Genomic DNA, 26,837 nt, shown 5'->3' with positions numbered 1-26,837 from the left:
AGCCCAGTTCTACTGCCTCTCCAACCACAGAACAACCAACAGTGACAGAAAAATCAACCACAACCACAGAAAGTCCACCAACAACAACTGCTGTCACAGAAAAATCCACCACCACAAGTGGAGAGCCAAGTACCCCTGCAACTACAGAAAAACCTAGCACCACAACAACTGCTAAATCTACAACAGCCACAAAAGAGCCCATCACAACCACTACAATCACAGAGAAACCCACCACAATAACCACAGAAAACCCCAGCACTACTGCTTTCACAACCACAGAGAAACCCTCTACAACATCCGCAAACTGCTATGTTTGTTCTTGGTCAGATTGGACCAGCAGTGGTTACCCTAAAAAGGATGATGACGGTGGAGACTTTGAATCTATTGAAAACATTACTAATCCAGATCTGAGTACTTGTAGGAAACCGCTGAAAATAGAGTGTAGAGCAAAAGAGCATATAGGTACACCCTTGAAGGAACTTGGTCAAAAGGTAACATGCGACCCAGAAGCTGGACTGAAATGTCTTAACAAAGATCAAGGTCCGCCTTTTCAATGTTATGACTATGAAATACGAGTCCAATGTTGCATCAACACTTGTGAACCATCAACCACAAAGGCTCCATCCACAACGCCAACACAAGGAACCTTATCTTCAACCACTACGACATCTGGGACAACAGAAAAACCAACAACAACCACGCTCACAGAAAAGCCCACCACAACAACCACAACCACAGAGAAACCTGCGACAACATCCACAGAAAAGCCCAGTTCTACTGCCTCTCCAACCACAGAACAACCAACAGTGACAGAAAAATCAACCACAACCACAGAAAGTCCACCAACAACAACTGCTGTCACAGAAAAATCCACCACCACAAGTGGAGAGCCAAGTACCCCTGCAACTACAGAAAAACCTAGCACCACAACAACTGCTAAATCTACAACAGCCACAAAAGAGCCCATCACAACCACCAAATCACCAAAATCAACAACTGCTGCCACCACAACTGAAGAAAGTAGCACCTCATTTAAGACAACACAAATGCATTCAACAACTTTGTGTTTCTGCAAGTATATGGATGACATTTTCTCCCCTGGTAAGTTGTTAAAATGTTGTTCACACTTTTCTGTAACTGGCCTTCTTACCCCTCTGTCATTCAGTGTTTTTGATCTACGATCAGTGCAGATAGATAGATAGATAGATAGATAGATGGATAGATAGATAGATAGATAGATAGATAGATAGATAGATAGATAGATAGATAGATAGATAGATAGATAGATAGATAGATAGATAGATGTCCACACCCCCTCCCCCCCTCTATCTAGATAGATAGATAGATAGATAGATAGATAGATAGATAGATAGATAGATAGATAGATAGATAGATAGATAGATAGATAGATAGATAGATAGATAGATAGATAGATAGATAGATAGATAGATTGATAGATTCTTAATCATTGTAAAGATGGTTCATCTTCCTTTTTTTTTGTTGATTTTGCTGTAAAGGTAGCTTCATCTACAATAAAACTGATGGAGATGGCTGGTGTTTTACTGCATATTGCAATTTGAGCTGCAATATTGAGAAGCGTGCCATACATTGTCCGTCTCATACCACACCAAATCCGAGCATCAGCCCCACAACTTCTGGCATTACAACACAGTCTGGCTCAACATCTACCGGTATAGTAATACTAAATCATCAAGAACCTTCATAACATGAAATGTGCAATGTAAACATTTACATTTCAATCAACAGAATGCTGTTCATTGCCAAAGCAGAGGTGCAAACTTGGATATGAGTTAGAAGTCAACATGTCAAATGACAGTTGCTGTCCCTCTTACATGTACATTTTCATTTTTAATTATAATAATATTATTGTGTGAAATACATATTATCTAATGTGGGGTTTTTTTAAAATACAGTTCCCAAAGATGTTTGTGTCTTCAATGAGACTGAGTACAAGGTAAGCAATGATATACTTGGCTGATTTTAAATGAGCCAAACTATGACTATACTTGTTTGTGAAAGTGCTGCTTTAATTCTAACATTATTTAAAGGAGCAAGCTGCGGCGCTGGTGATGCAGTGGTTAGTGCGCACGCACAAGTGTGGAAACTAATGTCCTTCAAGAGAACGGTTCAAGTCCAACCTGTGGCTCCTTTCCAGCATGTCAATGCCCACTTCCTCTCTCCTTGATTTCCGTCTCTCTTCGCCATCCTATCTTTATTATAAAGTCACAAAAAGCCCCCAAATACATCTTTATTTAAAAAAGAGTGGGATTGTTGGGTGCTGTTTGATATATCTTGCTTTTTTACTTTGTTTATAGCCTGGTGCGAAATTCTACAAAGGCCCCTGTGAATCATGCATCTGCGGAGACAAGGACCCCGACACCATGCTGAATGCCATTCATTGCTATATAATCGATTGTCCTCCCCACTGTCCAGAGGTAGGCCTACTTTGGCCTTAAAATATGAATTTACAGTATGATATATATTAGTATAGCAAGTTTTTGTCATTTTTATTTAAGGCGATTAAGGTATGTATATGATACAAAAATGTTTAACATGACAGATATAGGCTACTGCAACTTACTAAATCTATGTCCACTAACTCACGACATCTTGAAGAAGTTTACTAGTAGTGGTGCGTAAACATGTTTTTTCATGTTTAGATTAGCAGGTCTAAATGTAGGTGAATGACACCGTTGTTTAAAGTGAAACAAGGTACACGAAGAGATTAATGCGTTTGTGTTTGCTGGGTTTTTGCTGAAGAGTCACCCAATGTCACCCTGAATCTGTTTGCATTCTGACGATAATTCAACTTTTTTATTATTTCTTTAAAATTACCCCTGAATTTCATTACTATTGCAAGAAAATTAGCACATGACTTCTTCGAAATAGACTAATGCCGAATTTAATTGTAGCCTACGCAAATCCAAACCTGATCGCTGCAAGCGCCGTGACGCAGGCTGCAGAGCAGTGCCAAGTGCGGAGACGGTACATAAAAAAATAAACTGAGGACACCGCTGTGAAAATGTCACAATGTACAGTAATGTGTGAGAGCGGCACATGAGAGCCGGAGATTACCTGTGCTGACAGTGAGTAGATTTATTGATCGGCGCGTCAGTCAAAGTGATATGAACGGTTTGACCTAAAACAACTCACTGCCTCGTCTCAGTGAGCTCGTTATGAGGGACTCTTTCATTGTTATTAACAACGGATTTTAACAATGACATGAAAGCTATGCTATGTCTGTTTTACAGGGTTTGTACATTAAAATTCAAGTTGTAGTAGAGCGAAGAAATAATTAGTATGTTTAATTTCATTAAGAAGATCATATCTTCAGTTTGACTTTGTGAACAGCAGCTTGATTAAGGATTGATAAAGAAATGTGTAGCCTATAAATTAGAATGACAGCGTTCAATTAGTTTTTTTTTGGAGTAATCTTCTTCTTTTGTTAAAGCTCTCAGTTATTTATGACCAAAAGCTGTAATCATTATTGCTTACAATTAAATTCAGACATTATTTCAAATAATTTACATGCTAATTTTCACCCAATTGTCATTCAATTTGGGGGCTAATTTTAATGAAATAAAAAATACGTTTGTCTATTTATTATGTAATTATCACAGACCTGTAAAGTGAAGCATTTCCAAAAATATTTTTCCTACATTATGGCTTGATCACTTTTGGCCTGAGTGAGAAAAACTTATTCTTTTAGGAAATCAGATGCCACTCTCCTAAACAGTTAAGCATTCTGTATTATCTTCATTATGTAATTTAAACCTAGTTGTTTCACCTTGTTGTTTGTATGTTTTTCAGGGCTATGAGTCTGAAACCATACCTGGGCAATGTTGTCCATCATGTAAAAAGACAAGCTGTGTATTGGAGGTTCCTGGCTTTTCCACTCCGATAATCATTGAAGTAAGAACAGTGAAATGGAAAAACTTTTATAATCAGTGACAGCTATCTTAAATTGTGGTTTTTTTTGTGTTTTTTTTTTCATTTTGTAATTGTTTTTTTTTCACATGTTGACCATTTTTACTCTCCTAAAGCCTTCTAAGTCTTGGTCACCACCAAATGACAATTGTACAAAGTACGTCTGCCAAAAAGGAAAGGATGATTTCATTATCTCTAAAAATGAAATCTCATGCCCTGCATTTGATCCAGATAACTGCAAACCTGTGAGTACACTCCAATCTTCAAAGGAGCCTAAATCCTTATTTTTAAAAGTTTGTAAATAAGTCTGACCTGTTGCTGGCTTATCTTGCAGTCAAATCTGCATCAATTTTTGCTTCTTACATGTGAAAGTTAAATGGTGCTTGTTTAGATGTAAATGCTCTCTGCAAAGTGAAATAATTGATTGTGTAAAAGACTGTGATATATATTTCCATGACAAAGGTTTAAGAAAAAGAGTATAAGGGGTGTACACGGGCCTATGCACAAATACAAAATGAAACTCACATGACAAGGAGAAAACTGCTGAATATTGTCTTTTGCAAAGCTCTTTGGTATATATCTGCATATTTCCTAATTTATAATGTATTTATTACAGGGTACTGAACAAACTGATAGAAATGGTTGTTGCAAAACCTGTAAGTATGAATAGTAAATATATATATATATATATATATTCTGTTACTTGAAGCCAATTGAAGTGAAAGGTGTCTAAAGTTCACCTATAGATGAGTTCCATTCTTTACTGATTGATGTTTGATTGAATAATTCTTTGAATAATTGTTTCTGTTAATTATAGATCTTTTGTTTTTTCCACTGACCTTCTAATGTGTTCACGTTTGTTTCACAGGTACACCTCGTGACAATTGTCAAATGCACAAGAACACCACCTACCTGCAGTTCAACAACTGCCGGTCAGATGTTGAAGTGGAAATCACATCCTGTGTTGGATCCTGTGGCGCGTCATCATCAATGTGAGTATCGTATTGTTAGACAGTGCAAACCACTCACTCAGTCCTGCTAATACCCCTTGTACTCTTTTCATGTGAGGGATTATTCTAAGGATGAACGATAGTTAACATTGAAAAGCTGATGATCCTGTCTGCAACCGTCTTTCTTTACAGATACTCTGCAGAGAGTAACAGTATGACACATGTATGCTCTTGCTGTCAAGAAAGTGCCACCAGCAAGAAGGTAGTGGATGTGACCTGCGCTGACGGCAGCAAGATAAAGCACACCTACATTTCAGTCGAGATGTGCAGTTGCCATGTCGCTGAATGTCCTAAGAACATAAATGGTTAGAAAGATCTTTTGAAAGACATCATTGAAGGCAAAGCTAGATTGCAAAGATCTGACCAATATTCCTTTTTTAACTAACTTCCTTTTTCTTTTCAATCAATCAATCTTTATTTGTATAGCGTCAATTCATAACAGGTGTTATCTCGAGACACTATACAAAAAGCAGGTAAAGGACCTTACTGTTTGTCTGTTAACTTTAACAAAAGAGCAGGTAACAAGACCGTGCTCATCGTTATGTTTACAAAAGGCAGGTAAAGGACCTTACTTACTGGCTATATTACAAGAGTCCAGCTTAATCCTTTTCAGTAATAGCTTTTCAGTCATGTTCTAGCCTAAAATGTCCTTCCCACTTTGCTCTTAGTCTCATAGGGAAAGATACGTAATGAACACATACTTCTGTCATGGTTTCTCATTCAGGTTTTTAAAACATGATACCTTTTTCAAGCTTTATGCTATGGGGATTTTTTGTTTTAGAGGTTGATTCTTTCTTTTACTGTAAATGACTTGCAGTTAAAAGACGCATGACTTCAGATTTACAGCAAAATGTAGCAGTTGTTGGACACTCACATACTATGGACATTAATATCTTGATTGAATGTGAGAATTTAAAAAAGAGTGAAGAATATCTAAGCTTTTGTGTTGAACATTTGATTTATTAAACTTCTGCATATCTGAACATCTTCTGTGTCAATAAAACTCAGCTTTTCTCATGATTCTTTGTCCTTGTTTTCATTATCTCTTGGCTATTTTCTAGTGTGCAGTGAGTGTCGTGATGAGAGTATTTTATCTTGATCTTTCGCTAAGACATATTTTGAGTTTTGACAAAGGACCATAACTAAGACATTAATGGGTATGATGCGCCTTACATTTTTAAGGAGAAAAAAACAACTTCAGTCCTGTAGCTGCATAGAAATACAGTATGTAAAGAAATCTCTGTTGAGGAAAAAAGGTAGACCATATATTATCTTTGGAAATAGAGTTATTTGTACACAATATTGTGAAACAAGCAGCAACTGAATCCATCCTATGAGTAGAAGTCTTCATCAACTAATTTCAACTTAACAGTTATGTAGCCAGCTGAAATGATGCACTTTGAAAACAAAGAAGAAAGCTTTAAGTCAGTTAAATTGGTCAAGTCAAAATGCATGCATATTATATAAAAATGTGACAGTGGTTTGTATATAAACAAGCTCATGCCTTGCTCGTAAACAGCACAAAGGCTTTGTTATCTGGAGTTAATTAAATTGTTAGAGTAATGTGTTCAAGAGTTTGTGTTCTTTGTAATCAATCAGTCAATCAATCAATCTTTATTTATATTGCACCAACAAATAACACAATCTCAAGATACTTAACAAAAACAGCAGGTCTCGACCTAACTCTTTATTGTATTATTTACAAGTAGCCAACATTAATCCACTGTGAGCAAAGTATGAAGCAAGATTTAGCAACATTACAGAGGCATGGGAAAAACTGCTTTTGAAGGCAGAAACCTCGGACAGGCTAGTGGCTACTATACTCATGCTGAACAGCCATCACATTGAGCTGGCCCAACAAAATGAAAAGTTTTTAGCCAACTCTTAAAAGTACGGGGGGTGTTTGCCTCCCAGACCCAAATGATTCAAAAGAAGAGAGGCCTGATAACTGTGAGAGACTGATGGTAATACAAGAAGGCCTTCTTTCTGGACGAATGATGCTTTCAAAAGGGTATTACTTCTCAGAAGGTCTTTAGTGTGACTGGGTTTAAGAGGTTCATAGAAAATCAGAATCAGATTTATTTAGTCATTGATACATTTTTACAGTCTATGATTGATACAGGTACAAGTACAAGTACAACGAAATTGCTTATTAGCATGGGCTAGGGGACCAGTTCACAAAAAAAATAAAACTTGCTGAAAGGTTTTTTTTTCTTCTTTTTTTTTTTCAAAAAAGTAAAAATAGTGGCTGGTTAACTGCTCTGTAAGATCAAAGCCCTGCACCATCAGAAGTGTGATGAATGCCTCCAGTCTCCACAAAAGGGCTTCAACTGTAGTGTTATAAAAAATACCGTCAACCGGAAAAATACATTTCAGTGTGGAACCACCCCCCCCTTTTTGTACCTTTTTGTATCCGCACGGACACTTTTCAGTGTACCACAGCTTAGTAGTCATGTCGGCGCTGAAGACACAGCGTTTACAGTTTTAGATTAGTCAAATTTCTGTTCAAAAGAACTTGTTCCTTTTTAGTCTCGAAGGAAAACACATGTTAGAATTATGCGTTGAAGAAAAGCGAGGTGTTCGTGTCGGTACTGATTTATTTGAAAGGTAAAGTAAGTTTATTGCACACTTCCCCTTCAGTGTTGCTCTCTTGACTGTTCACGTTAGCTAACGTAACGTAGGTTAGCTAAGTATGTAAAATAAAACACAGCGGGGACCTATTCCTATAACATCACACAGTTAACACAGCTTATGCGGTTTTCTCACACAAAGGTTTAACATCTTGCAACATCTAGTGCAACTTAAGGTACTTGCTCTATTCTTTAGTTAATGGTGTGACATGTATTTATGTAGCAGCGGGTAAAGTAACCTCTGTTTGCTTCAGTCACGTATTAAATATGTTAATGAGACCAAACTATTCTTTGTAATCTATTTGTAGTATCTGTGATGTTGGTTCGATACTACTCTGCATATTCTTGTTACTCAAAGACTGTTTGTTTGTTTGTATATATGTAGGGTTGTCTGTTCAGTCATGGCCTCACTCTCAGAGGAGGTGCTCCTCGTAGTAAAAAAGGTTCGCCAGAGGAAGCAGGATGGCACACTGTATCTAATGGCTGAACGAATAGCCTGGGGCCCAGAGGGCAAAGATCGCTTCACAGTCAGCCACTTGTATGCAGATATTCGATGTGAGTACCCGCTAACATCAATTAAACAGCAGTGGTGGTGGTAGTAGAATTGTTGTTTGTTGTTGGTGGTTTGTCAAGTTGCATATGTGTTTTGTTTTTTTATCTGTACAGGCCAGAAGATAAGTCCAGATGGTAAAGCCAAAATTCAGCTCCAGCTGGTCCTTCATACTGGAGACAGTACCACATTCCACTTTGCCAACGAGAGCACAGCGCTCAAAGACAGAGAGGCCGCGAAGGAACTGCTGCAGCAACTACTGCCCAAGTTCAAGAAGAAAGCCAACAAGGAACTGGAAGAAAAAAACAGGCGAGTCTCTGGATATTCTCAAAATACTTTCCTTAAACTATAGCCATTTTCAAAGTGCAATTCTGCAACAGCACTGTGTCAAAGCTCCTCATCATTATGCTTCAAGACATTTATACCGTCATGATCCGGAGTGGCTTAATATTGGTGTCCAAGTCTGTGGATTCATATTAGGTTACAGCTCTGCATGCACACGCACACACACCGGCTGTCCTCACCTGTCTCTGCCTCTAACTCCTCCGTTTGCATCTTAAGGGCAGGGGAGGGACTTTGTCCCTACATTATGCTTTCGTAACATTTACATGGAAGGCAAAACGTCTCAGGAGTGTAAATATGGCGCCTTTAAAAAGAAGTCTGAATAGGACCTTTGTTTGGGGAACACTAAAAAAACCAAACCCATAAATAAACTTTTTGTCTGTGTAGCTAATGCTTAATGCAGCTTATTACTCATAGGTCTCCATTGTGTCCAAGAGATAGGTAAACATACCATGACGCCTTTCATTTGCATTCATATCCGTCAGTGTACAATACTAGAGTCAATCCCATGATCCCCATCCTGCTATTAAACACATTTGCATTGTATTTTAGCCTGTCTTATCTTTATAAGCGAGGTTTAAGTGGCTATCATGTAAATTTGACTGGGATCACAATTATAACTTGATTATTTGTCATCCATTGAATTAATTCACAACTATTTAAAAAACAATTAATTGGTACCCTTTAAAACACAACTTTTAAGTTGTTAACATTTATTATTTAAATCTAAATCACAACCTATTGACCTATGAACCTATTTTTTAACACTTTTTTTTAATTTGTTTTATTTATCACTTAGGATGCTTCAAGAAGATCCAGTGCTCTTTCAGTTGTATAAAGATCTGGTGGTGAGTCAAGTGATAAGTGCTGACGAATTCTGGGCCAACCGGTTAGGAGACATAAACAACTCGGACCCTGCACTATTCAACAACAAACAGGAAGTTGGTATATCAGGAGCCTTTCTGGTGAGTACGTCAAGTTCAACCTTTTCATCTTTAAAACAACCTAGCATTAACAGCATTCAGTTGAAGGTTAACAGACTTTATCTTCACACATTACAGGCAGACATCAGACCTCAGACAGACGGCTGCAATGGTTTGAGATATAATCTGACAGCTGACATTATTGAGTCTATCTTCAGAACGTACCCCGCAGGTAATCTGTTACATGTCCACTTTGAATTTAGTTCGTCAACAGCAACCAAGATGATAGAAGAGTGATTTTATTAAATAATAGACGGTTGACCTAGTGGAAGAACTACTTTATGAAATAATTTGCAACACTTTTCCCCCTGTGTCTTTTAAGCGACTGATGTTCTTCATTGGTTTCCTAAAATGATCGTGTTTTACTTGCAGTGAAGCAGAAGTACAGTGAAAATGTGCCTCATAATCTGACGGAGAAGGACTTCTGGACTCGCTTTTTCCAGTCCCATTATTTTCACAGAGACCGCATCAACACGGGAACTCAGGATATCTTCTCAGAGTGTGCCAAGCAGGATGAAAAAGGTACCGGTTGAGTTATTTCATGATAAGCCACAAATCTGTTTTCATACGCAAAAGCTAACAGTCTATCCCATGCAGGGTTAAAGTCTATGGTGATTCAAGGGGTAAAGAATCCTTTGGTCGACCTCCTGTCCTTAGAGGATAAAACTTTGGATGAGGTGAGATCGGGATTATCAGCCATTAAGGGCAATACCATACCACACCTTTTCCTCTATGTCCTTGGACCTCAAGACATTTTCTTCCTTTTTTCTATGAAACAGGGTTATGGTGTTTCTGTAACTCCGGCCTCAACTTCCAATGCAAACAGGACGGTGAAGGAGAGCAGCAACGCTGCAATTATTAAACGCTTCAACCACCACAGTGCTATGGTGCTAGCAGCAGGCTCACGAAAGGGGTAAAAAATTACTTTCTGGATATGTTATATTTTATTTTATCTTGGTGTATTAAAATATTTACTGACTGTATCTTATATTAAAGGGAAACGCCAACTGACCAAACAAGTGAGACAAGCAGTACAGATGGAAACTCGAGGGATTCTGACTTCTTTCAGCCACCAGCAAAGAAGGTGAGATGGCTTCATAGCTTTCACAGAGTTTTCTTCAATAGAGGCATAATCCTGTTCCAAACTCAGTCACGTTTTTTTTTGTCTTTTTTTAGGTTCGATTGCAAGAAGCCATTGAATATGAAGATCTGCAGAGGGAGAACAGACCAAAAACAGTTGCGTTAAACCTCAAAAAGTCTGACAGGTATGTTTGGTTTGGTCGTTGTTAATACATTCTGTAGGAAAATAAATCAATAAATACATTAACCTGTTTAACTTCAAACTAAACCTTGTGCCATGTTTTTTATGTTACAAACTGATGGGACTCTGGGATATTTTTTCTTGAAAAGGGGATTAAATACTATTCTTTTCTCTTCGTACTATATGGTAGCATGTTATTATGCATTGGTTTTTTTTAACCTTATCATTCTGTATTAGGTATGCTCATGGTCCTGTGCCACTTCAGTCCCAGCAGTATTCAACAAGCCAGGATATCATTAACTCTGTCAACTGCATCCAGAATGAGATGCTCAATTACAAACCCAACCTCACTCAAGTAAGATCATATTATTTCTCTCTATCATGTATGATGAAAATCATGCCGCCGCTTATTCACCATATTGTAGTCGGGTTTGCTGCTGTCTTCTCCTGAGCACACAGACTCTGTTGTGGCTCACTAATACATTACTTACATTACACTTACAGTATCCAACATTCTCAGTCTAAGGTGACAAAGTCTGAATGACGTACAGTAGACAAACTGGAATGTAATAAAAATTGTGAACGCTAGACTAAACTGTTAAATACTCTGTGCAGGTGTTGTCCAGCCCTTCAGCAACTTCTGCCATTGCTGCACTCTCTCCAGGAGGCGTCCTCATGCTGGCAGGAGCACAACAAGCCATAAATCGTAAGTGTGTTACTCAGTCACAAAACAGGTGACAAGCTGGTGACAGAGATTCAGATTCAATCTTGTTTCTTAAAGATTGGACGTTAGCTAAAATCATTGATGTCAGGTGAATATTGTTCTTGCTCTAAAGTTTCCTTCGAGGGGTGATTTATACAGGTTGAAAAAAATCTTCTTGTTTTCCATCGAAGAGTTCTTGATTTTTCTGTAGTAACCTGCTGATTTAAGTTGAATTCAGCATTAACTGAAAACTCTATGTTTATAAGGAAGATGTTTAACTTGTTTAAAAACCAGCAGGGTCAAAATATAGTCACCATTTGTACTCCTTTGTGAGTTTGAGACACCCAAGTGTCATGAAAATCAGACCAGCAATATTTAGTGAACTTGTGGACAAACTAAAAGATGCTCTGAAAACACAACTGCTTTTGAAGAGTAGTTTATGGTCACCTGGCTGCACTGTACACAACTCTTTGTTTTGTTTTTTTCAGAGATGGTACCCACTGATGTTCAAGGAGAGTTAAAGCATCTTTATGCTGCTGCTGGAGAGTTGTTGAGACATTTCTGGTCCTGTTTCCCTGTTAACACACCCTTTTTAGAGGAGAAGGTGACTCTTGTTTTTTACCTGTCATGACAACGATGATTTACAAAAGCAAAACAATTGGGACTTATTCCTGAACATTTTTATAAATGTGAGGACTAGTCACTGAACTGAAGTAGATGCATTTCTGGGGCTTAAATAAGACAGTGACGCTATCATATTTTATTAATAATAAAAACAGTTTATGCTGAGCAACATGCCCTTTCAAATAAATGTTTTCATGTTTCGTTTTTTGCTTATTTTGTTATTTTTATGAACAGAGCTATGATTAATTTGTAGAATTGTATTTTGCTTGGAGATAAACATGTTTACCTTCTGGTTAATGCCTAAAACCTTTACTACAGCTGCACTATTAAACTGAACTGGCTGTCCATGTGCCAGTTCAGTAGTTGTTAAGAATAAGCATATCATGTTATTCTCAATCTTTATCATCCACTGACTTTTTTCAGTTACATTGTTTATTATCTGTTCTGAAAGTGTCAAACTTTTTCTGAAGGTGATGAAAATGAAGTCAAACCTTGAGAGATTTCAGATGACCAAGCTTCGTCCTTTTCAGGAGAAGATTCAGCGGCAGTACTTAAGTACAAATGTAAGTCTCTCAGCTTTTAATAATGACATCACAGTTGATACCAAGTGGCATTAGCATTAAACCTCTTTGATATTCCCACAGCTCACAGGGCATTTGGAGGAGATGTTGCAGACAGCCTATAACAAGTTCCACATCTGGCAAACCCGCCGTATGATGAGGAAAACCTGAGGTCTGATGTTTTGTCAAAGAGAGGACAAGGAAGACATTTGGACTAATAGTCTGTGAAGACTCTCCAAACTTTAAGAGACCACAGCTGGCCTAAAGAGACGTGGTTCATGTGGATAAAGATGGATGCTGCTACTTCCCCAACTGTTCAACAGAGACTTAACTGCATCTCAGTTACAAATAACTGTAATTAGTTTCTTTCTCGTTTGTTTGTTTTACTTAAAGGTTGGGAGATTGTTGCAGGTTAAATGGGACTTTAAAGTGTTGTAGTATGACCAAAATTCAGATGGAAGATCAAAAAAAGACACTCAGGACAAAAGGCTACTGTTTGATGTGCAACAGAGAGCTGCCAACATGTTTTTCACTGTTGCACAGAGAGAACGCTTGGACATGCAAAGAGCCTCCTTTGAGCACTGGGTCCATTTGTAGAACAAAGGCAAAGTGAATAGCAATACTGTAAAGACGTTTCACACGTAAGTGCATCAGTGTGTATGGCTCTTAGCACACTGTCACTGGTTTGTAATATCTGCACCCTCTGTCTGCACTGAAGATACAACTGTTTAAATCTGATTTAAAGTGAGGAATGAAGCTTTTGCTCATGTCTATTAAAATTGCAGTCTCTCGTAAGAGCGATGCACCTCAGCCTACTCTCATGTATCACCGTTCATGCAATTACTTAACATCTAGAGCAGGGGTCTTCAACCTTTCATCATCTGAGAGCTTTAAAAAAATTAAAGTGGTTAAGAGCTACTTGCATCACATTGCTTGCATTTGTTTTGCACAGCACACGTCAACTGAATGAAGCTACAGTGGGAAATTGCAATAAGCCAATCAATCTTAAATTCACATCAAGGTCCAAGAAAAAAATATATTTTACACGTTACAAGTTTACTTTTGTGCCACATAGTCAGCTATGTCACTGAAAATGTACATCAACGTCCAAGAAAACATGACAGCTTTACACTGAATAGTGGGAAGTATTTGTAAAAAAAAATTTTTAAAGCAAACTTATATAGGAGAGGTACTGGAAGCCTGTTTCTTGTAGCATGACTTCAGCTGGTTAGGAGACATCAGAGATGGTTTCACTTTTCAATCAGTGTCGCAGCTGTAGGGAGAAACCCTCGAGCTGCTTTCAGGAAGTGCCGTCACAAGTGAAAAAGCTCCCCTGATATCGGGCTGACACCGCGGACTGTTCGGTTCTATTTAGAAGAAAAACACTGCGATGTGAGAGAGTGGGTTGGATTTATTTTGCAACCGGTACCACAGGTGAGTCAGTGGGACTTAACGTGAGTTTAACTGTCAACCCGTTAAGAGAAGAGACACATCACTATCTTGCTAGTTAGCATGGTTGCTAACTTGGCATTGCACATACACGGAGTATTGGGCGAGTTTGCGCATTATAAAGACCCATCGGAGTTAAAAAAAATTTAAATAAACGTTCGGCATGTATTCCACATAAGCACCCGGACTTAATAATTACATCTCTCATACTTGTTTTACTAGCTAGTTTATTTTTTTCTTGTTTTATAGAAACGTTAGCATTAGTGTCAGCAGACAGGTCTCGTGATGCAGGCTGCCATGGTTACGATCAGATTGACCCTTTCAGTTAAAGGCATCGCGATAACTCAGCCTGTAATATTAATAACACAAACTCTTTTCTGTTAACCGATACAGCAACGTGAGTAGATCAACTCCGTATAAGTTACAGACAACATTTCTTGTCAGAAACGAACAAGCAAAAAAAGCTTTCCCTACGGTTTGTTGACTGTTATTCACGGTAACCTGTGACTTTTAACTGGTTAATTTGAGCGTCTGTGATGACGCTTCAAGAGTTTCACAGTTTGCTGATAAATTTACTCGTGTACTTTTCTTTTGAATAATATACAAATTTAAAGTGCATTTCTTTTTGTCTTGTGCAGGGGTGACATGTAGTTTAATGTAAAGACGCTCATATTTTTACCTTTTATCTGCACTAATTATATGCAAGTATTTAAAGTATGTTACATAACTGCATAAAACTCTTTTGACTTTGAAAAGTGACATAACAGACATTTTTCCCCCCAAGCTCAAAAATGATGTTCAAGATATCAAGGGGAAGTACTAACAAGAGGAAATGTGCTGAATTGAAATGCATAGAAAGGCAGTTTCAAATAGCTGATTATATTTTTCATTAATTGCCTCTGGCAGAGCAAATAGCCAATCATTTTTGAAAGATTTCAGGTGGAGCTGGAAGTGTTTTACAGGAGTATAGATCCTGTAAGGGCCTTGATGTTGGTAAAAGTGGAGTCTTAACTGGTCAGTTTTCGAGGGCACTGAAATGGCCAGGTGGCACACAGCGAAGTACTAGTTCAGTTTTCTTTCATACGTTATTGATTGTTTTGTTCTCTCCCAGTTCTAGAGGATCACCAGTGAAGATGCCTGTTGTACCAGTTGTGCCAGATAACTACAGTCATGTCCTGGCAGAATTTGACTGTCTGGATCCACTTTTGTCTGCTCTCCGGTTAGACTCTGGCAGGCTAAAGGTAGGTCATTTAATTAACAATTACACTTTATTATACTGCAACATTTTGGCTTTTAGTGTTCGTTTAAAAATATCTGCACGACAGAAAATGTTGTAGACAGGAAATTTAAGACTGAACCAATCACATGGCTTGCAGTCTGCGCCGTTTCAACATGTAGTTAGATTTTTGGATAGGTGCACTTCAGGTTACGTACAGTACATAGGCTTCTCCATAGGTACAGAGCTAAGCAAACCTATGGCGTATGTTACATTGTAGATTCAACCCAGAACTATATATCAGACTTTAGAATCAGATGCTTTAAAGGCAGAAAAATGTCTTGTTTTACAGTGTACCTGTTTGGCAGTGTCAAAGAAGTGGCTAGCATTAGGAACATCCGCAGGAGGATTGCACCTGATTCAGAGGGAGGGCTGGAAACAAAGGCTTATCCTCACCCACAAGGTAATATGTGAATTAATGCTTATTGTGTAAACATAAAGACTAAACTGTAGTTGTTTGTGATTCAGTTTTGTTATATCATAACTTGTTTTGCTTTGTCTTGTCTAGGAGGGATGGATCACTCAGGTTGCATGTTGCCCTCATGATGAAGACTTTATTGCTGTTGCAACAAGGTCTTGGTCTCTCCTTAAAATAAAGAAATGCTTCATGCACATCAACCCCAACCCTGGTCATCTGGTGTGTTGTCTCTGTATGTTTTACTGTGTTTGCTTCTCTGCTCCAGTCAGGGTCTGGTTGTTGTATGGGAACTGCAGCTGGAGCGGCGAGGTCCTCCAGAGCGAGTCAGTGTGTCCTGGGAGCACAGAGGTCAGGCTGTTACTGCACTCTGCTGGGACACCAGCACACTCAGAGTTTTTGTTGGGGATGCAGGAGGCAAGGTGTCTTTTCTCCGTGCAGGATCCTCCAAGCTGGGCAAGGTAGATACTACCTACAGGGAAATGATGTGTTTGAAGTTCTAATTTGGAAAAAGAAAATATAGTTTAACAAGTGTAAGCGTTTTTTAGAAAGACTAGGGATTTTGTGTCAAGCATAAAACATTTATGCAGCTCAGCTGACTAGTTCAAAGACAGATATGGATTCAGAATTCCTCAATATAATGTGTTTCGATGTAAAACATTCAGATTGTGGAACACACCTTGAAGACTGCTGAGCAAAATAGAAAAAAAATGCCCGTCCTCTCTATAAGCATAAAAGTTATCTTATAACATATTTACTTTCGAAAATAGGTCTTATATACTACAACATACTTTATGTTTGGTTTTTTTTATTGTAAAAATAAATAAAATAAAAAAGACCTCCAGAAAAAGATATTTGGTGATATGTGTTCACTGAAATTGTTCATGTGGCATGTTTATTTCATCACTTAAAATGATAGAAAAGATGTCATTGTTTTTTAGAAATCTTGTATGCATTAAAGGATCATGACTCTCTCGCCTGGCTTTGTTCTAGTCCTCATTATGTTTCATATTCTTATTCGTATTCGTGCCATAATTGATTATGTTTTGATATACTTTTAATTTTTTTGTAGGGGTCAGCATTCGTCATCTTCCCTGTGCAGACCGTCACCACAGTGGACTCCAGGGTGGTTCAACTGGGTTACCAAGATGGCCGCCTGAACATATCTTCCCTGAGCCGCTGCTACCTCTGTGACACAGAGAGGTGAGTACCACCATGGCTTCATTGTCTACAGATGTCTTTGATGGAAAGACTCTCTGGACCTTGTTAGTGGCACATACATCAGGAAATGACTACCCTAAACTGTGATTATCAGGAAGATGGTGAATCCATATAATACAGCTAAATCGTCAGTAACTTTGCAATTGATGCATGAAAAATGGAAGGATGCTTGTGCTCTTTTAGGTTTTCTGCATATGAAATGTTGACATGTTGAAAGTGAAACAAATGGGAAATCAAAAATGCTCTGTCAAAAAGTTTCTCTGTGGACATCTGTCAGTTGGGGTGAATTTTTCCACCTTCATCTGCCTTCAGGGAGAAGTTCTGGCGAGTTGGAAACAAGGAGCGGGATGGGGAGTATGGAGCATGTTTTTTCCCCCAAAACAGGGGGTTATTAGTTGGACAGCCCCCTCTGCTGTACTGTGCCCGCCCTGGATCACGAATATGGGAGGCAAATTTTAATGGCGAGGTTCTTAGCACACATCAATTCAAACAGCTGCTGGCCTGTCCTCCTCTACCTCTCATCACCTACAGGTAATCATTGTTCCTACTTCAAACTCTTCTTTTAACGGTCAAACTCCTATTTGAACTTTTGTTCTTCTGTTACCTTCAGAAACGAGGCTCATTACAACCCAGCGCAGAAGACCCCCCAGTCCATCGCCTTCCCTAAACTACTATATTTGGGGTAAATTTAGATAAGATTTGAATATGTACACACAAATTATATTTGTTCTAATTATAGTGATTATACACATGTGTTGTACTGAATTCAATGCACATGGTATCATAATTATATTATTAAACCGTATTTGTTTGTATAGAGACCAAAACTTGCTGACCTGGACTGATTCAGCTATTTATATCTTCACACCTCAGAATGGACAAGTGCTCCTTTGGACTGAAATCAAAGGTGCAATTTCTTTATCTTCTTGTATACCAAAAATAAACATTTTTAACAAAGCAACACTCTCAAGTTTAAAATGTGTTTATCATGGGTCTAAGAAATACAATTATAGAAATCTTTTCAGCATTCCAGTAATATGTTATCATTCCTAAGATCTTAATATTTGATCATTTTAGAGTTGATAATCAGCACATTTTGTTTCAGTTTAGTTAACTATAAATTGATAGGAACCTGTTTTCTCTTTTTTTAAGACTTGGTTGATATAGCAGTCTACCGAAATGAGCTCTTCTGCCTCCACGGCAGTGGACGCCTGTCACATCTCTCCCTGTTATCTGCTGAACGATGTGTTGAACGGCTGCTCCGGAGGGAGTCCTGGTCTCTGGCTGCTGTAGTTTGCTGTATGTTCCAGCACATCATCACCACCAGCAGGGTAAGATGCCTGCTACTGCTCAGATAACTGACCTCAAGTCTGTGTGCAGTTTAACCCAGATTCCAGTCCTATCTGGTCTATTATATCTACAGGATATTCTGACTTTCCTGGTTTTCAAGGATACGGTTCAGAACATCCCACAGGTGTCCTTGTGTATTCTGAACATTCAAAGGCCTGAGCATAGCAACACACAAATGTGCTTGCATTAGACATAGCTCTGCCTTCAGCAGAAGGGTAACAAGCCCATAAATAAGCAGCCTTTACCATCCTCAGTGACTTGTGAAAGTAATGTGTTCTCTGTGTACTGACATCAACTGAAGAATTTATGATAATATTTTTCATCACTCCTTTATAATTAAGGCCAGGAAATCAATTCCTATTGACCGCCTTGAACATCTCCGGTCCCAGCTCAGTTCCAGCACACACCTTGATCTGATAAACCAAATGGAGGAAGTCATCACCAAACTAGAGCCGCTGGACTCCGCCTCCAGCAGCCGTAGAAGTAGCATCTCCTCACATGTAAGTATTTGAACTTCCTGTAGATTATTTACTTCTACCAGATAAAGCAGACCAGAGTTCCTCTAATGTTTTGTACTTTTGTATCTATCTGACTCTTTGTATGCCGTACAATAACTGGGTTGTTTGGTGATGATAAGCAGATTTTAACATTGGAACTTAAAATGTGTCAAGTCTGCAAATATAACAGCACTGCATGTTAATTAATAACATAATATTCATGCATCATGTTTTTTCATTTTAACTTTCTTACATGGATCCAAAGAGTTGTTGTGAACAGCGGTCCCTTTTAACAAATGTTTCTGATTGTACCCTCAGGACAAATGAACTCACACAGATTGAATATGTTTCTAATCCAGGAGAGCTTCAACGTCCTGGACTGTGGAATCTATCGTGTGATCAGTCGCAGGGGAAGCCAGTCTGATGAGGAGACGAGCTCCCTCATCAATCCCTCCATTTCTGAGGAGGAGCGGCTCAAAGAGTTCAGTTTTGTGCACGATGAAGATCAGGTGGATCATGGTAAGAGATCATCAACTGTCAGGAGCTCAAGTCCCTTCAGTCAAGAAACGACTGCTGTCTTAAAGTAACAATGTATATTGGTGCACCACGAAAGCTCTCTGAGTGCAACTGCAAGGTCTTAAGACACACAGTGTTACGCCTACTTAGACAACAAGCCTTTGATTACAAGCAGTTGATGCAAAGTCGATAAATACGGTGTGACAAGCCAAAAAACTCCTGTCGACTGACACGGTACAGCAATCTCACCGGTTTTTTCACCAATATGACTCTGAAAGCATCTCCTGCCTCCTGTTTACAGACTGTTTACATGAAGAGTATGTTTTTGTTGGTTAACAATATCTGTGTATGCGTTGCGGCTAAATGGCTGCATTGGAGAGGGTAATTTATTTTACTATAAGTTCCAATTTATTTTACTTCTTAAGTTCCAATGCGGATAGATTTTTAAAATTCCAAATATAGTATTTTTTTTGGACAAAGATAGAGACGAGTGTTAGTGCTGAGATGAATTTATTAAAAATCTTTTTGCAAACCTGAGACATAACTTGGGTCAGATGACTTTCTGCACCCGGTAAACCTGCGTAACATGAAACAACAACATCACGGATAATGATGCAACCTAACTTCACGTCACGATCTGTAATGAATATCAGCAGGGATGTACACTCTGCTTCTCGCTCGGTCACTCTCTCTCTTTTATAACTCGTAGTTCATCCACCTCCTTCCTCTTAGCCTCAGCAATTGGATCAAAACATGCTGAGACAGGTTTTCTAACTGATCTCTTTGAATAACTGAAGGCTTGTCTGTGAACTAGTGCAGTTACAAGCTGCAGTAAACAGGCTGCGCCGTGGAAGATACACCATTTTCCCTGTTAAAACTTACTGTCCTATTTTAAGGTGGAAAAGTTACATATTGTTGCTTTAAACAAATTAAATTCAGAGTTTTTTGTCTGTACAGACTCCTGAGTTTATATTTAACGTTTACTTCAACTAATTACAGGATTCATAGTTTTGCTTGACTGAACATGAGGCTTCAAGTCAAGCAGAATAATTATTGTGTGTACTCTATTCGTTGATTAATTTCTAAGGAGATCATGCAGGCAGCGGCAAAGATTTCTCTAAGTAATAATATAGTTTGATAATTGATCCTAACAGTTCTAACTCATTCTACACCAACAGTTTGTTTCTCTCACTCACATGACCATGAATAATAGTATTAGGACTCTTTAGAGGTCAAAATCAATAATTGTGATATTTATTTACCCATAAATGATGGTCACAGGGTTCTGCTGCAGAGAACATATTTCAAATGTGTTATATTTATGATGTTATTCTTTTAAAGGACTAAGTGATTTTTACCTGTTTTCAGTCAAATGTAAAAACACTAAACCAGCAGACACTTAACCAATCACATGAAAGCAGAAAGATGCACAGTATTCATGCAAAATGATAACAATACATTAATGTCAACACTGTTTTTTTTTCTTACTCTATTTGTGTGTGCGTGTGTAGCAAGATCAAACTCCTTCTCTGACTTTTCTGATTTCAGTGTGAAAAGAGAGTAAAATTATTTTGTTCTTTTCCTTTAATTCATGAAAAGTAATACACAACGAAACATGGAGGAAAAATGCGCCCAAAGACATTTGAGTTATTGAGCATCCAAAGACTTATCCAAACAAATATGTGACAATGATTTTACTCTTTAACTTGATCTGTTTCTCGTAATGATTGTGTTTTTATTCACCTCTCACGTTTCTGCCGCGGCTTTGAAGGAGAAGTTGAATCATTCAATGTACTGTTATATTCTCGTGCAACTTGATTTACTTTAAAGCTTTGCAAATACAACCTGTTAATATTCATATTCTTGTCTGCCCCATTGTATCACACACATACCACCATTCTGTTTTGTTTGATGTGCATTTTGCTGTATTTAATTTGGCATTTCTCTATAGTGGTGTCTGGCACCTTTGCTCCATCTGCTTGCACTTTGTCAGCTGCCTCTCATCATTCCACCTCAGTGCTCCATCCATCTGTGTTTTTCCTCTGGCTTTTGCCCCCATCTTTCTTCAGATCCACAGAGCAGCGAGCGTTTGGAGGCTGAGCGATCTGAGCAAGGCCTGCAGTTCCACCTCCCCCTCTCATTCCGCCCCAAACCCCCACGTATGGCCCTGCAGGCTGTCAAAGACAGGTGAACATCTAGAGAACTACCAGGACGACACGCTCAAGGCGTTAAATAGTAGAATGTGTCACAGCAGCTCTCGTCATACATGCACAAAACTGTAACCTGTAAAGACTCAACACCAATCACACTTCTTCAATTTCTCTTTTTTTTAGGTGTGAAACTTCTTATAATAACATACAAATCAAGCGCAGCTGTGCTTTTAGACGGCCTACTTCCTCTTTCCTAGGAGGACCCACATTTTATTTTTTTATTTTTTTGAAGCTTCACAATGACCACCTGTGTAGATGCATGTGACATTTCATTTTCAACATCACATTTTCCACCGTTTGTGGTTCCTCTCCTGTCGTTAGACTATAAAGTTATCTGATGTAATCCACTCATGAAAGGTTGTTTTACTATTCTTTTTTTTTTTTCTTCTTAGTGTCTCTAGTTTTGTTAAGAAGACAACAGAGAAGATCAACACCCTCCAGATGAACTCAGAGCTCTGGCAACGCCCAGAATTTAGAGAAGGTGGACAGGCTGAAATGTCAGCTACCATTGCACCCTACTCAGAGGAGATAGAGAATGAGTAAGTACCGATTTACATTTAAAAAATAAAATAAAAAAATTCTACAGTCCATGTGTTGTTGAAAAACAGAAGTTATTGACTAAAAGTAAATCAGATAAAACCTGTTGATTAAATTTGTTGTCTCAGAGTTTATGATGACATGCCGAATACAGAAGCCGACATGCAGGAACTTCGATCTGCGACAGAGAGAGCTATGTAAGGTTTCTTTCACATTTTGTAAGGTTCAAACAACATTTTCCCAGTTTAAATACTGTAAACTGAATTTAAAGTAACCTGTTTATGTTTTTCCAACATAAGCTCTCTAATTCAGGACCCCTGGGTGCTCCTGGATCCGGTCTGCCTGGGGGAAACTCTGCTGGATTGGCTGCCTGTGCTGGAGCGAATACTGGGACCCGTAGAGCTGGGGTTACTTGCTGTGGGTGATTCACACGTCGATGGACCAGGAGAGGAGAGGTGGGATAGAGATTATCTGAACACGAGCTCGGAGCAACAAGAGGAGTCGTCCTGCATGCCAGCAGAAGCAACAGAGAGCGTTACAGAGGAGGAGAAAGACGAAGCACCGCAGATTGGAGAAAAAGAGGACCCATGTGAATCTGCTGAGAAGGGGGTTGAGGTTATAAACGGGACCACTTTTCCAGAGCCTGTACGAGTGGTGACTCCTGAGCCTATACCTTCAGATCTCTTGGCGAACCTCACACAGCTGGCAACGCTCTATGCAGAGCTGAGCTGTTTTAGGAAGCAGGAGAATGAACAAGGTTTAGGATGCACAACTTTCCTGCGGCGCTACTTCTTCCTGCTGGACCAAGAGCGAGTGAGGAGAATGTGTCTGCTGTGTTATCAGGAGAAGCCAGAGGTGCAGAGCTCCTTCACTGAGGCCATGCTCGGTGAGAAGCTCCTACTTTGATCACTTAGATGACTTCTTGATTTCAAATCTGGATAAAGAAAAGAATCATTTTAACAAGAAGAAAAGAGTATGACAGTCTGCAAATAAGTTAATACAGATATTTCACAGTTAAATGATGTTACCACAGTTGAGTTGAGGAATTTGTTCCTGTTTAAGAACAAAATCAGATAATCTCCTAACTGTTTTTTGAAATGTATACTTTTCAGTCTTAAAGTGGAAGTTATTAAAAATTAAAATACATTTGAAGATGACTTAGACAGGTGGTTAAATTAATAATTTGGCAAATACTTTTCTTTATATACTTTTTTTTTTTTTTTTTCAAAACAAGATAAGATGCTTTTCTGCAATCCTTTGTTTGCTCCAGGAGCCCCTTTGTTGTTCAAGCTCCAGTTACAAAAAGTCTGCCGTTCCATGGAATTTGTATTCATGCGACACCTTTCTTGATCCTGTGCTCATGTTAACCATCTTCCACTTACTTGAGCTTGCTGAACTAAATTGGCTGTTTGTCATTCTCTGTAGATCTCACTCAGTCCAGTAAGGTGGTGGAGGTTATTCAGAGAGGGGATTTGCTGAGATCACTACGAAGTCTGAGAGAGCTGCAGCCCTGGAGTGCACCTCCTCTCCTCGCTCACTTACACAGGTCTGTCCACACAAGTCTCCAGCATGGTCTTCATTAAATACAAAACAGAATTGTGATGGACCTTGAGAACTAAGTTTACTGTGATCTTATCCAGGCTGTATGAGAAACATGGGGAGGCAGCTGTGCGCTCCTTTTCCCAGTTCTATCCTACAATAACTCCTGCTGATGTAATGACCATGGCTCAGCAGAGCCACTTCCTGGCATATCTGGACAACCTGGTCCAATCTCGGACAGAGGAGCACAGGTACATCTTCAGTTTAACCTTCCAATAAAAGACAAGAAAGACATTGGGCTCTCAATGATTAATATCTCTCTGATTTCCTCCTTTAGGTTGTCATTCTTGCAGTCCCTCCTTGAACCAGAATCACTGAGACACGATTGGTTGGAGCTGGCACTCACTCATGACGCCCCTCAACACTCTGACACCCTAACTCCGGATGGACAGCCCAGGTCTGGTTCTGTTCGTGGTGAAAAGTGTTTTCTTTTAATAATTAACTTCAATTTAACCTCAGTTAGTATTCATTTTGAGAGTAATAAAAAGGAAAGAAAACAAACATTTAAAACCACATGTGAACTAAGATCTACTGTCCTTTTACTCATGACTCTTCTTGCTATTTGTTTCACTGCTCTAATGACTCACTGCCTGCTACCAGACCATTGCTCTAGTACCGCTGATCTAGAATACAGCTGGCATGGTTAAGTAAATTGGAACCAGTTTGTCAATCAGTTTGGCTTCAAAGCTAAGCATGGTACTGCTTTTAGTATTTATGCCTTGAAAGTGCCTGTTGCTGTGAATAAAAGGAAAAATTAATCTGTCCTGATAAGATTTGTCCTTGTCGCTCAGACTATTAGCCGTGACAAGCATCAAAAGCTTTTCAAGATAATTCTCTTTAGAGTATATTGCACTCCTCATTAGTGCTGGGTATCTTAAGGTGTCTCATGATTGGATTTTGATTCTTTTTGATTCAAAGCTATTCTGGATTCAGTGATCCATGGATTCAAGGTCTATTTATGAATTGGTACATACTTTAGGATCTACTACTACATTTCTTGTTGCTTTGTTACTTACTGAGAAGTGTTCAAAGTGATCTGGTGACTGAATGATTCTCAGACTTCAATGCTAGCAGTTAGCCGTCATCCCTGTGGAGACGCTAGTTAAGTATTTTTAAGATATTTTTGGGCCATTTTTGCCTTTATTGAATAGGCCAGCTGAAGAGAGACGGTCAGTGTCTGGGAGGACAGAGTGGGAGATGACGTGCAGCAAAGAGCAGAGGTCGGATTAGGAAGCAAGGCTGCCGCGACGACTACAGCCTCTGCTCACCTGACTCTCAATAAAGATGAAGATGATGATGATGATATTCAGCCCACATTAAGATAATAGAGTGAACTTTGAACCTCTGTGACTCTGCTACAGGTGGCATTCCCATTGTTTCAGTTGGGGTTATGGACGCCTTCTGACTCTTCTCATTGGTCTCCCTGCTGACTTTTCCTCCAAGCAGAAGATGGCAGAGACTTGCCGCAGTCATGGGTAATTTTAAATTAGTTATATCATGAAAGTGGAATTGTGGATCAACATTTTAATATATAACGCTTTTATATAATGTGTGTGCAGGTACTGGATGGGCTACCTGTACCTCTGCCGTGAATTGCAACAGCGCACAGAAGCCTTCTCAACCATCTGTCAACTGGATGACATGAGTCTGCTCGAGGGACCTGATGGTAATACTCAAGAGGGAGAAGAGGCCGAATTGTTATTTCTATCCATTTCTATTTCTTATAAAGGCTTCTCATGGTGTAGAATGACATGTACACATAAAGTACTCTTATGGTACCAGTTTCAGGTTCTGATAAAAGTACATCTATCATTATTCTGAAACAATACCCAGTCCTCAAATTGAACACAAGTTACAGAACAAAAACATTCTGTCCTGTGTCATCTTTCAGGCATTGAGCCCCAGACTCTAGAAGAGTGGAAGCTCTTGATCCAGTTATGTCAGCTGAGCAGCAGTGAGGTGGACTCTGAGCAGGTCACAGGTGTGAACGGGAGCGGCTGGGCCAACGGCTCAGCAGGCTGTGGTGGAAAGATCAGCCCAGAGAGCCTGACCCTGATGCTGGCTCGGACAGCTGGACCCGACCGCACCATGGCTGTCCTGGAAGAGTGTGGAGTGCAGCTGGCCCTCTCGCCGCACTCCAAACTGGTGTGTGAGCTGCTGAGAGTCGCTGAGAAGAGGCAGAGGTGGGTCAGAGTGTCTATCAAACCTTTAGAAGCAAACCTGTTATTGCTTATGGTAACCGTTCTGACATTTTTCCAATATTAGGACAAGTTGATGATTTTTAGATTTAATTAATGGGTGATTCTCTGTTTTGATTTTTTAACTGAAACTACGCCCAAGTGTTTGATTGCCATTGTCATTAAAGCATTTTTTTTGGTACCCTCAGAGTGCTCAACGAGTTTTTTTATTTTACCCTATAAAGTGCTGTACAATTACTGCTTTGTGATGAGACAGTACTTTTTATACAGTCGTTTGGCCTCTGTTTCAGAGCAATGATCCAGACGATGCTGGAGCGCTGCGATCGTTTCCTTTGGTCTCAGCATGCCTGATCAAGATCTCTGCTGTGTGTTCAGCTTCTCCCACACCAAACAAGATGAATAATACTGTATGTAGGTCTCATGATGCTGTGACTTAATTTATGCACTATAATCTGTCAAAGCTTTCAAAGCAAGAATCTAACCTCATGAAAACAGTATTATCTTTGTAACCACACCTTTACTTTGCTTTGAAAAGAATATCCCTGTTCTTTCCATTATCTCATTTACTTGCAAATTAAAATAGTATTCACATGTATTTGCAGGTTGTCATTAGAATACTGTTTTTAATGATTCTGGTCAAAAGCCTTTTTTATGCATGAAAGCACAAATCATATAGGGCTTATAAAAATGACGATAGTTACTTGATACAGTATATCATAACAAGTCAATGTGATGTGAATGAAAGGCAGTGTTTTAGAGCAGGAGTTCTATGTAATCATGAAAGTCATAATAATGTATAACTGAGCCCTGTGTGCTCATGTTAACGCTGGTCCTTATAAAGAGCACAGAACATATATGAGGGGGCTCTTATCTAACCTGTTTTTGTTTATATTTGCACCTGTAAACCATAATAAAAAAGATTTATTTATTTTGTCTTTTTATTTTACACACAAAATCT

General features: G+C 38.9%; 3 protein-coding genes across 4 annotated transcripts in view; all 3 read left to right on the top strand.

Moving 5' to 3' along the window:
- The window catches only part of LOC306825840 (uncharacterized protein), a gene marked incomplete at its 5' end in the record, with an annotated part of 37,146 nt that extends 31,168 nt beyond the window's left edge, over positions 1–5,978 (top strand). Inside the window, 9 exons of the mRNA XM_079346794.1 lie at positions 328–1,101; positions 1,518–1,691; positions 1,935–1,975; positions 2,337–2,456; positions 3,832–3,933; positions 4,065–4,193; positions 4,565–4,604; positions 4,817–4,940; positions 5,091–5,978. Of these exons, the coding sequence (XP_079202920.1) occupies positions 328–1,101; positions 1,518–1,691; positions 1,935–1,975; positions 2,337–2,456; positions 3,832–3,933; positions 4,065–4,193; positions 4,565–4,604; positions 4,817–4,940; positions 5,091–5,268 (1,682 nt within the window). The 3' untranslated portion in view covers positions 5,269–5,978. The remainder of the gene's footprint in view (positions 1–327; positions 1,102–1,517; positions 1,692–1,934; positions 1,976–2,336; positions 2,457–3,831; positions 3,934–4,064; positions 4,194–4,564; positions 4,605–4,816; positions 4,941–5,090) is intronic.
- Positions 5,979–7,354: 1,376 nt separating this feature from the next.
- gtf2h1 (general transcription factor IIH, polypeptide 1) lies at positions 7,355–13,426 on the top strand. The gene is made up of 15 exons (XM_079346308.1): positions 7,355–7,565; positions 7,974–8,143; positions 8,255–8,447; positions 9,280–9,445; positions 9,542–9,635; positions 9,836–9,985; positions 10,061–10,140; positions 10,243–10,376; positions 10,460–10,547; positions 10,640–10,728; positions 10,962–11,079; positions 11,340–11,430; positions 11,916–12,031; positions 12,522–12,614; positions 12,696–13,426. The coding sequence occupies exons 1-15, from the start codon at positions 7,504–7,506 to the stop codon at positions 12,780–12,782; spliced, it is 1,731 nt and encodes a 576-aa protein (XP_079202434.1). The 5' UTR covers positions 7,355–7,503; the 3' UTR covers positions 12,783–13,426.
- Positions 13,427–13,823: 397 nt separating this feature from the next.
- Positions 13,824–26,807, top strand: hps5 (HPS5 biogenesis of lysosomal organelles complex 2 subunit 2). 2 transcript variants are annotated; one of them, XM_079346306.1, is made up of 23 exons: positions 13,824–14,045; positions 15,172–15,301; positions 15,629–15,739; positions 15,845–15,909; positions 16,020–16,212; positions 16,824–16,954; positions 17,285–17,503; positions 17,583–17,654; positions 17,791–17,879; positions 18,125–18,303; positions 18,664–18,822; positions 19,179–19,338; positions 21,405–21,522; positions 21,938–22,084; positions 22,211–22,279; positions 22,382–22,968; positions 23,508–23,628; positions 23,723–23,872; positions 23,959–24,078; positions 25,043–25,156; positions 25,241–25,347; positions 25,573–25,864; positions 26,170–26,807. In XM_079346306.1, the coding sequence occupies exons 2-23, from the start codon at positions 15,194–15,196 to the stop codon at positions 26,228–26,230; spliced, it is 3,372 nt and encodes a 1,123-aa protein (XP_079202432.1). In that variant the 5' UTR covers positions 13,824–14,045; positions 15,172–15,193; the 3' UTR covers positions 26,231–26,807. The 2 variants fall into 2 exon arrangements, with proteins under 2 accessions (XP_079202432.1, XP_079202433.1); XM_079346307.1 differs by lacking the exon at positions 13,824–14,045 and adding an exon at positions 14,242–14,535.
- Positions 26,808–26,837: the final 30 nt, after the last annotated feature.

The sequence above is a fragment of the Symphodus melops genome, assembly GCF_947650265.1.
Source record: "Symphodus melops genome assembly, chromosome: 6".
In the NCBI taxonomy this organism is placed as follows: domain Eukaryota; kingdom Metazoa; phylum Chordata; class Actinopteri; order Labriformes; family Labridae; genus Symphodus; species Symphodus melops.
The sequence above is the reverse complement of the archived record's forward strand: the minus strand, read 5'-3'. Positions and strand labels throughout refer to the sequence as shown.

Bases quoted from the DNA above. Each gene is read 5' to 3' on its own strand.
- hps5 (XM_079346306.1), top strand. From the start codon at position 15,194: ATGCCTGTTGTACCAGTTGTGCCAGATAACTACAGTCATGTCCTGGCA. The intron at 23,629-23,722 runs GTCTGTCCACAC...GATCTTATCCAG, and splicing joins CTCCTCGCTCACTTACACAG to GCTGTATGAGAAACATGGGG. The intron at 25,865-26,169 runs GTGGGTCAGAGT...CCTCTGTTTCAG, and splicing joins GTCGCTGAGAAGAGGCAGAG to AGCAATGATCCAGACGATGC.
- gtf2h1 (XM_079346308.1), top strand. From the start codon at position 7,504: ATGTTAGAATTATGCGTTGAAGAAAAGCGAGGTGTTCGTGTCGGTACT. The intron at 9,446-9,541 runs GTGAGTACGTCA...CACACATTACAG, and splicing joins GTATATCAGGAGCCTTTCTG to GCAGACATCAGACCTCAGAC. The intron at 12,032-12,521 runs GTGACTCTTGTT...CTTTTTCTGAAG, and splicing joins CACCCTTTTTAGAGGAGAAG to GTGATGAAAATGAAGTCAAA.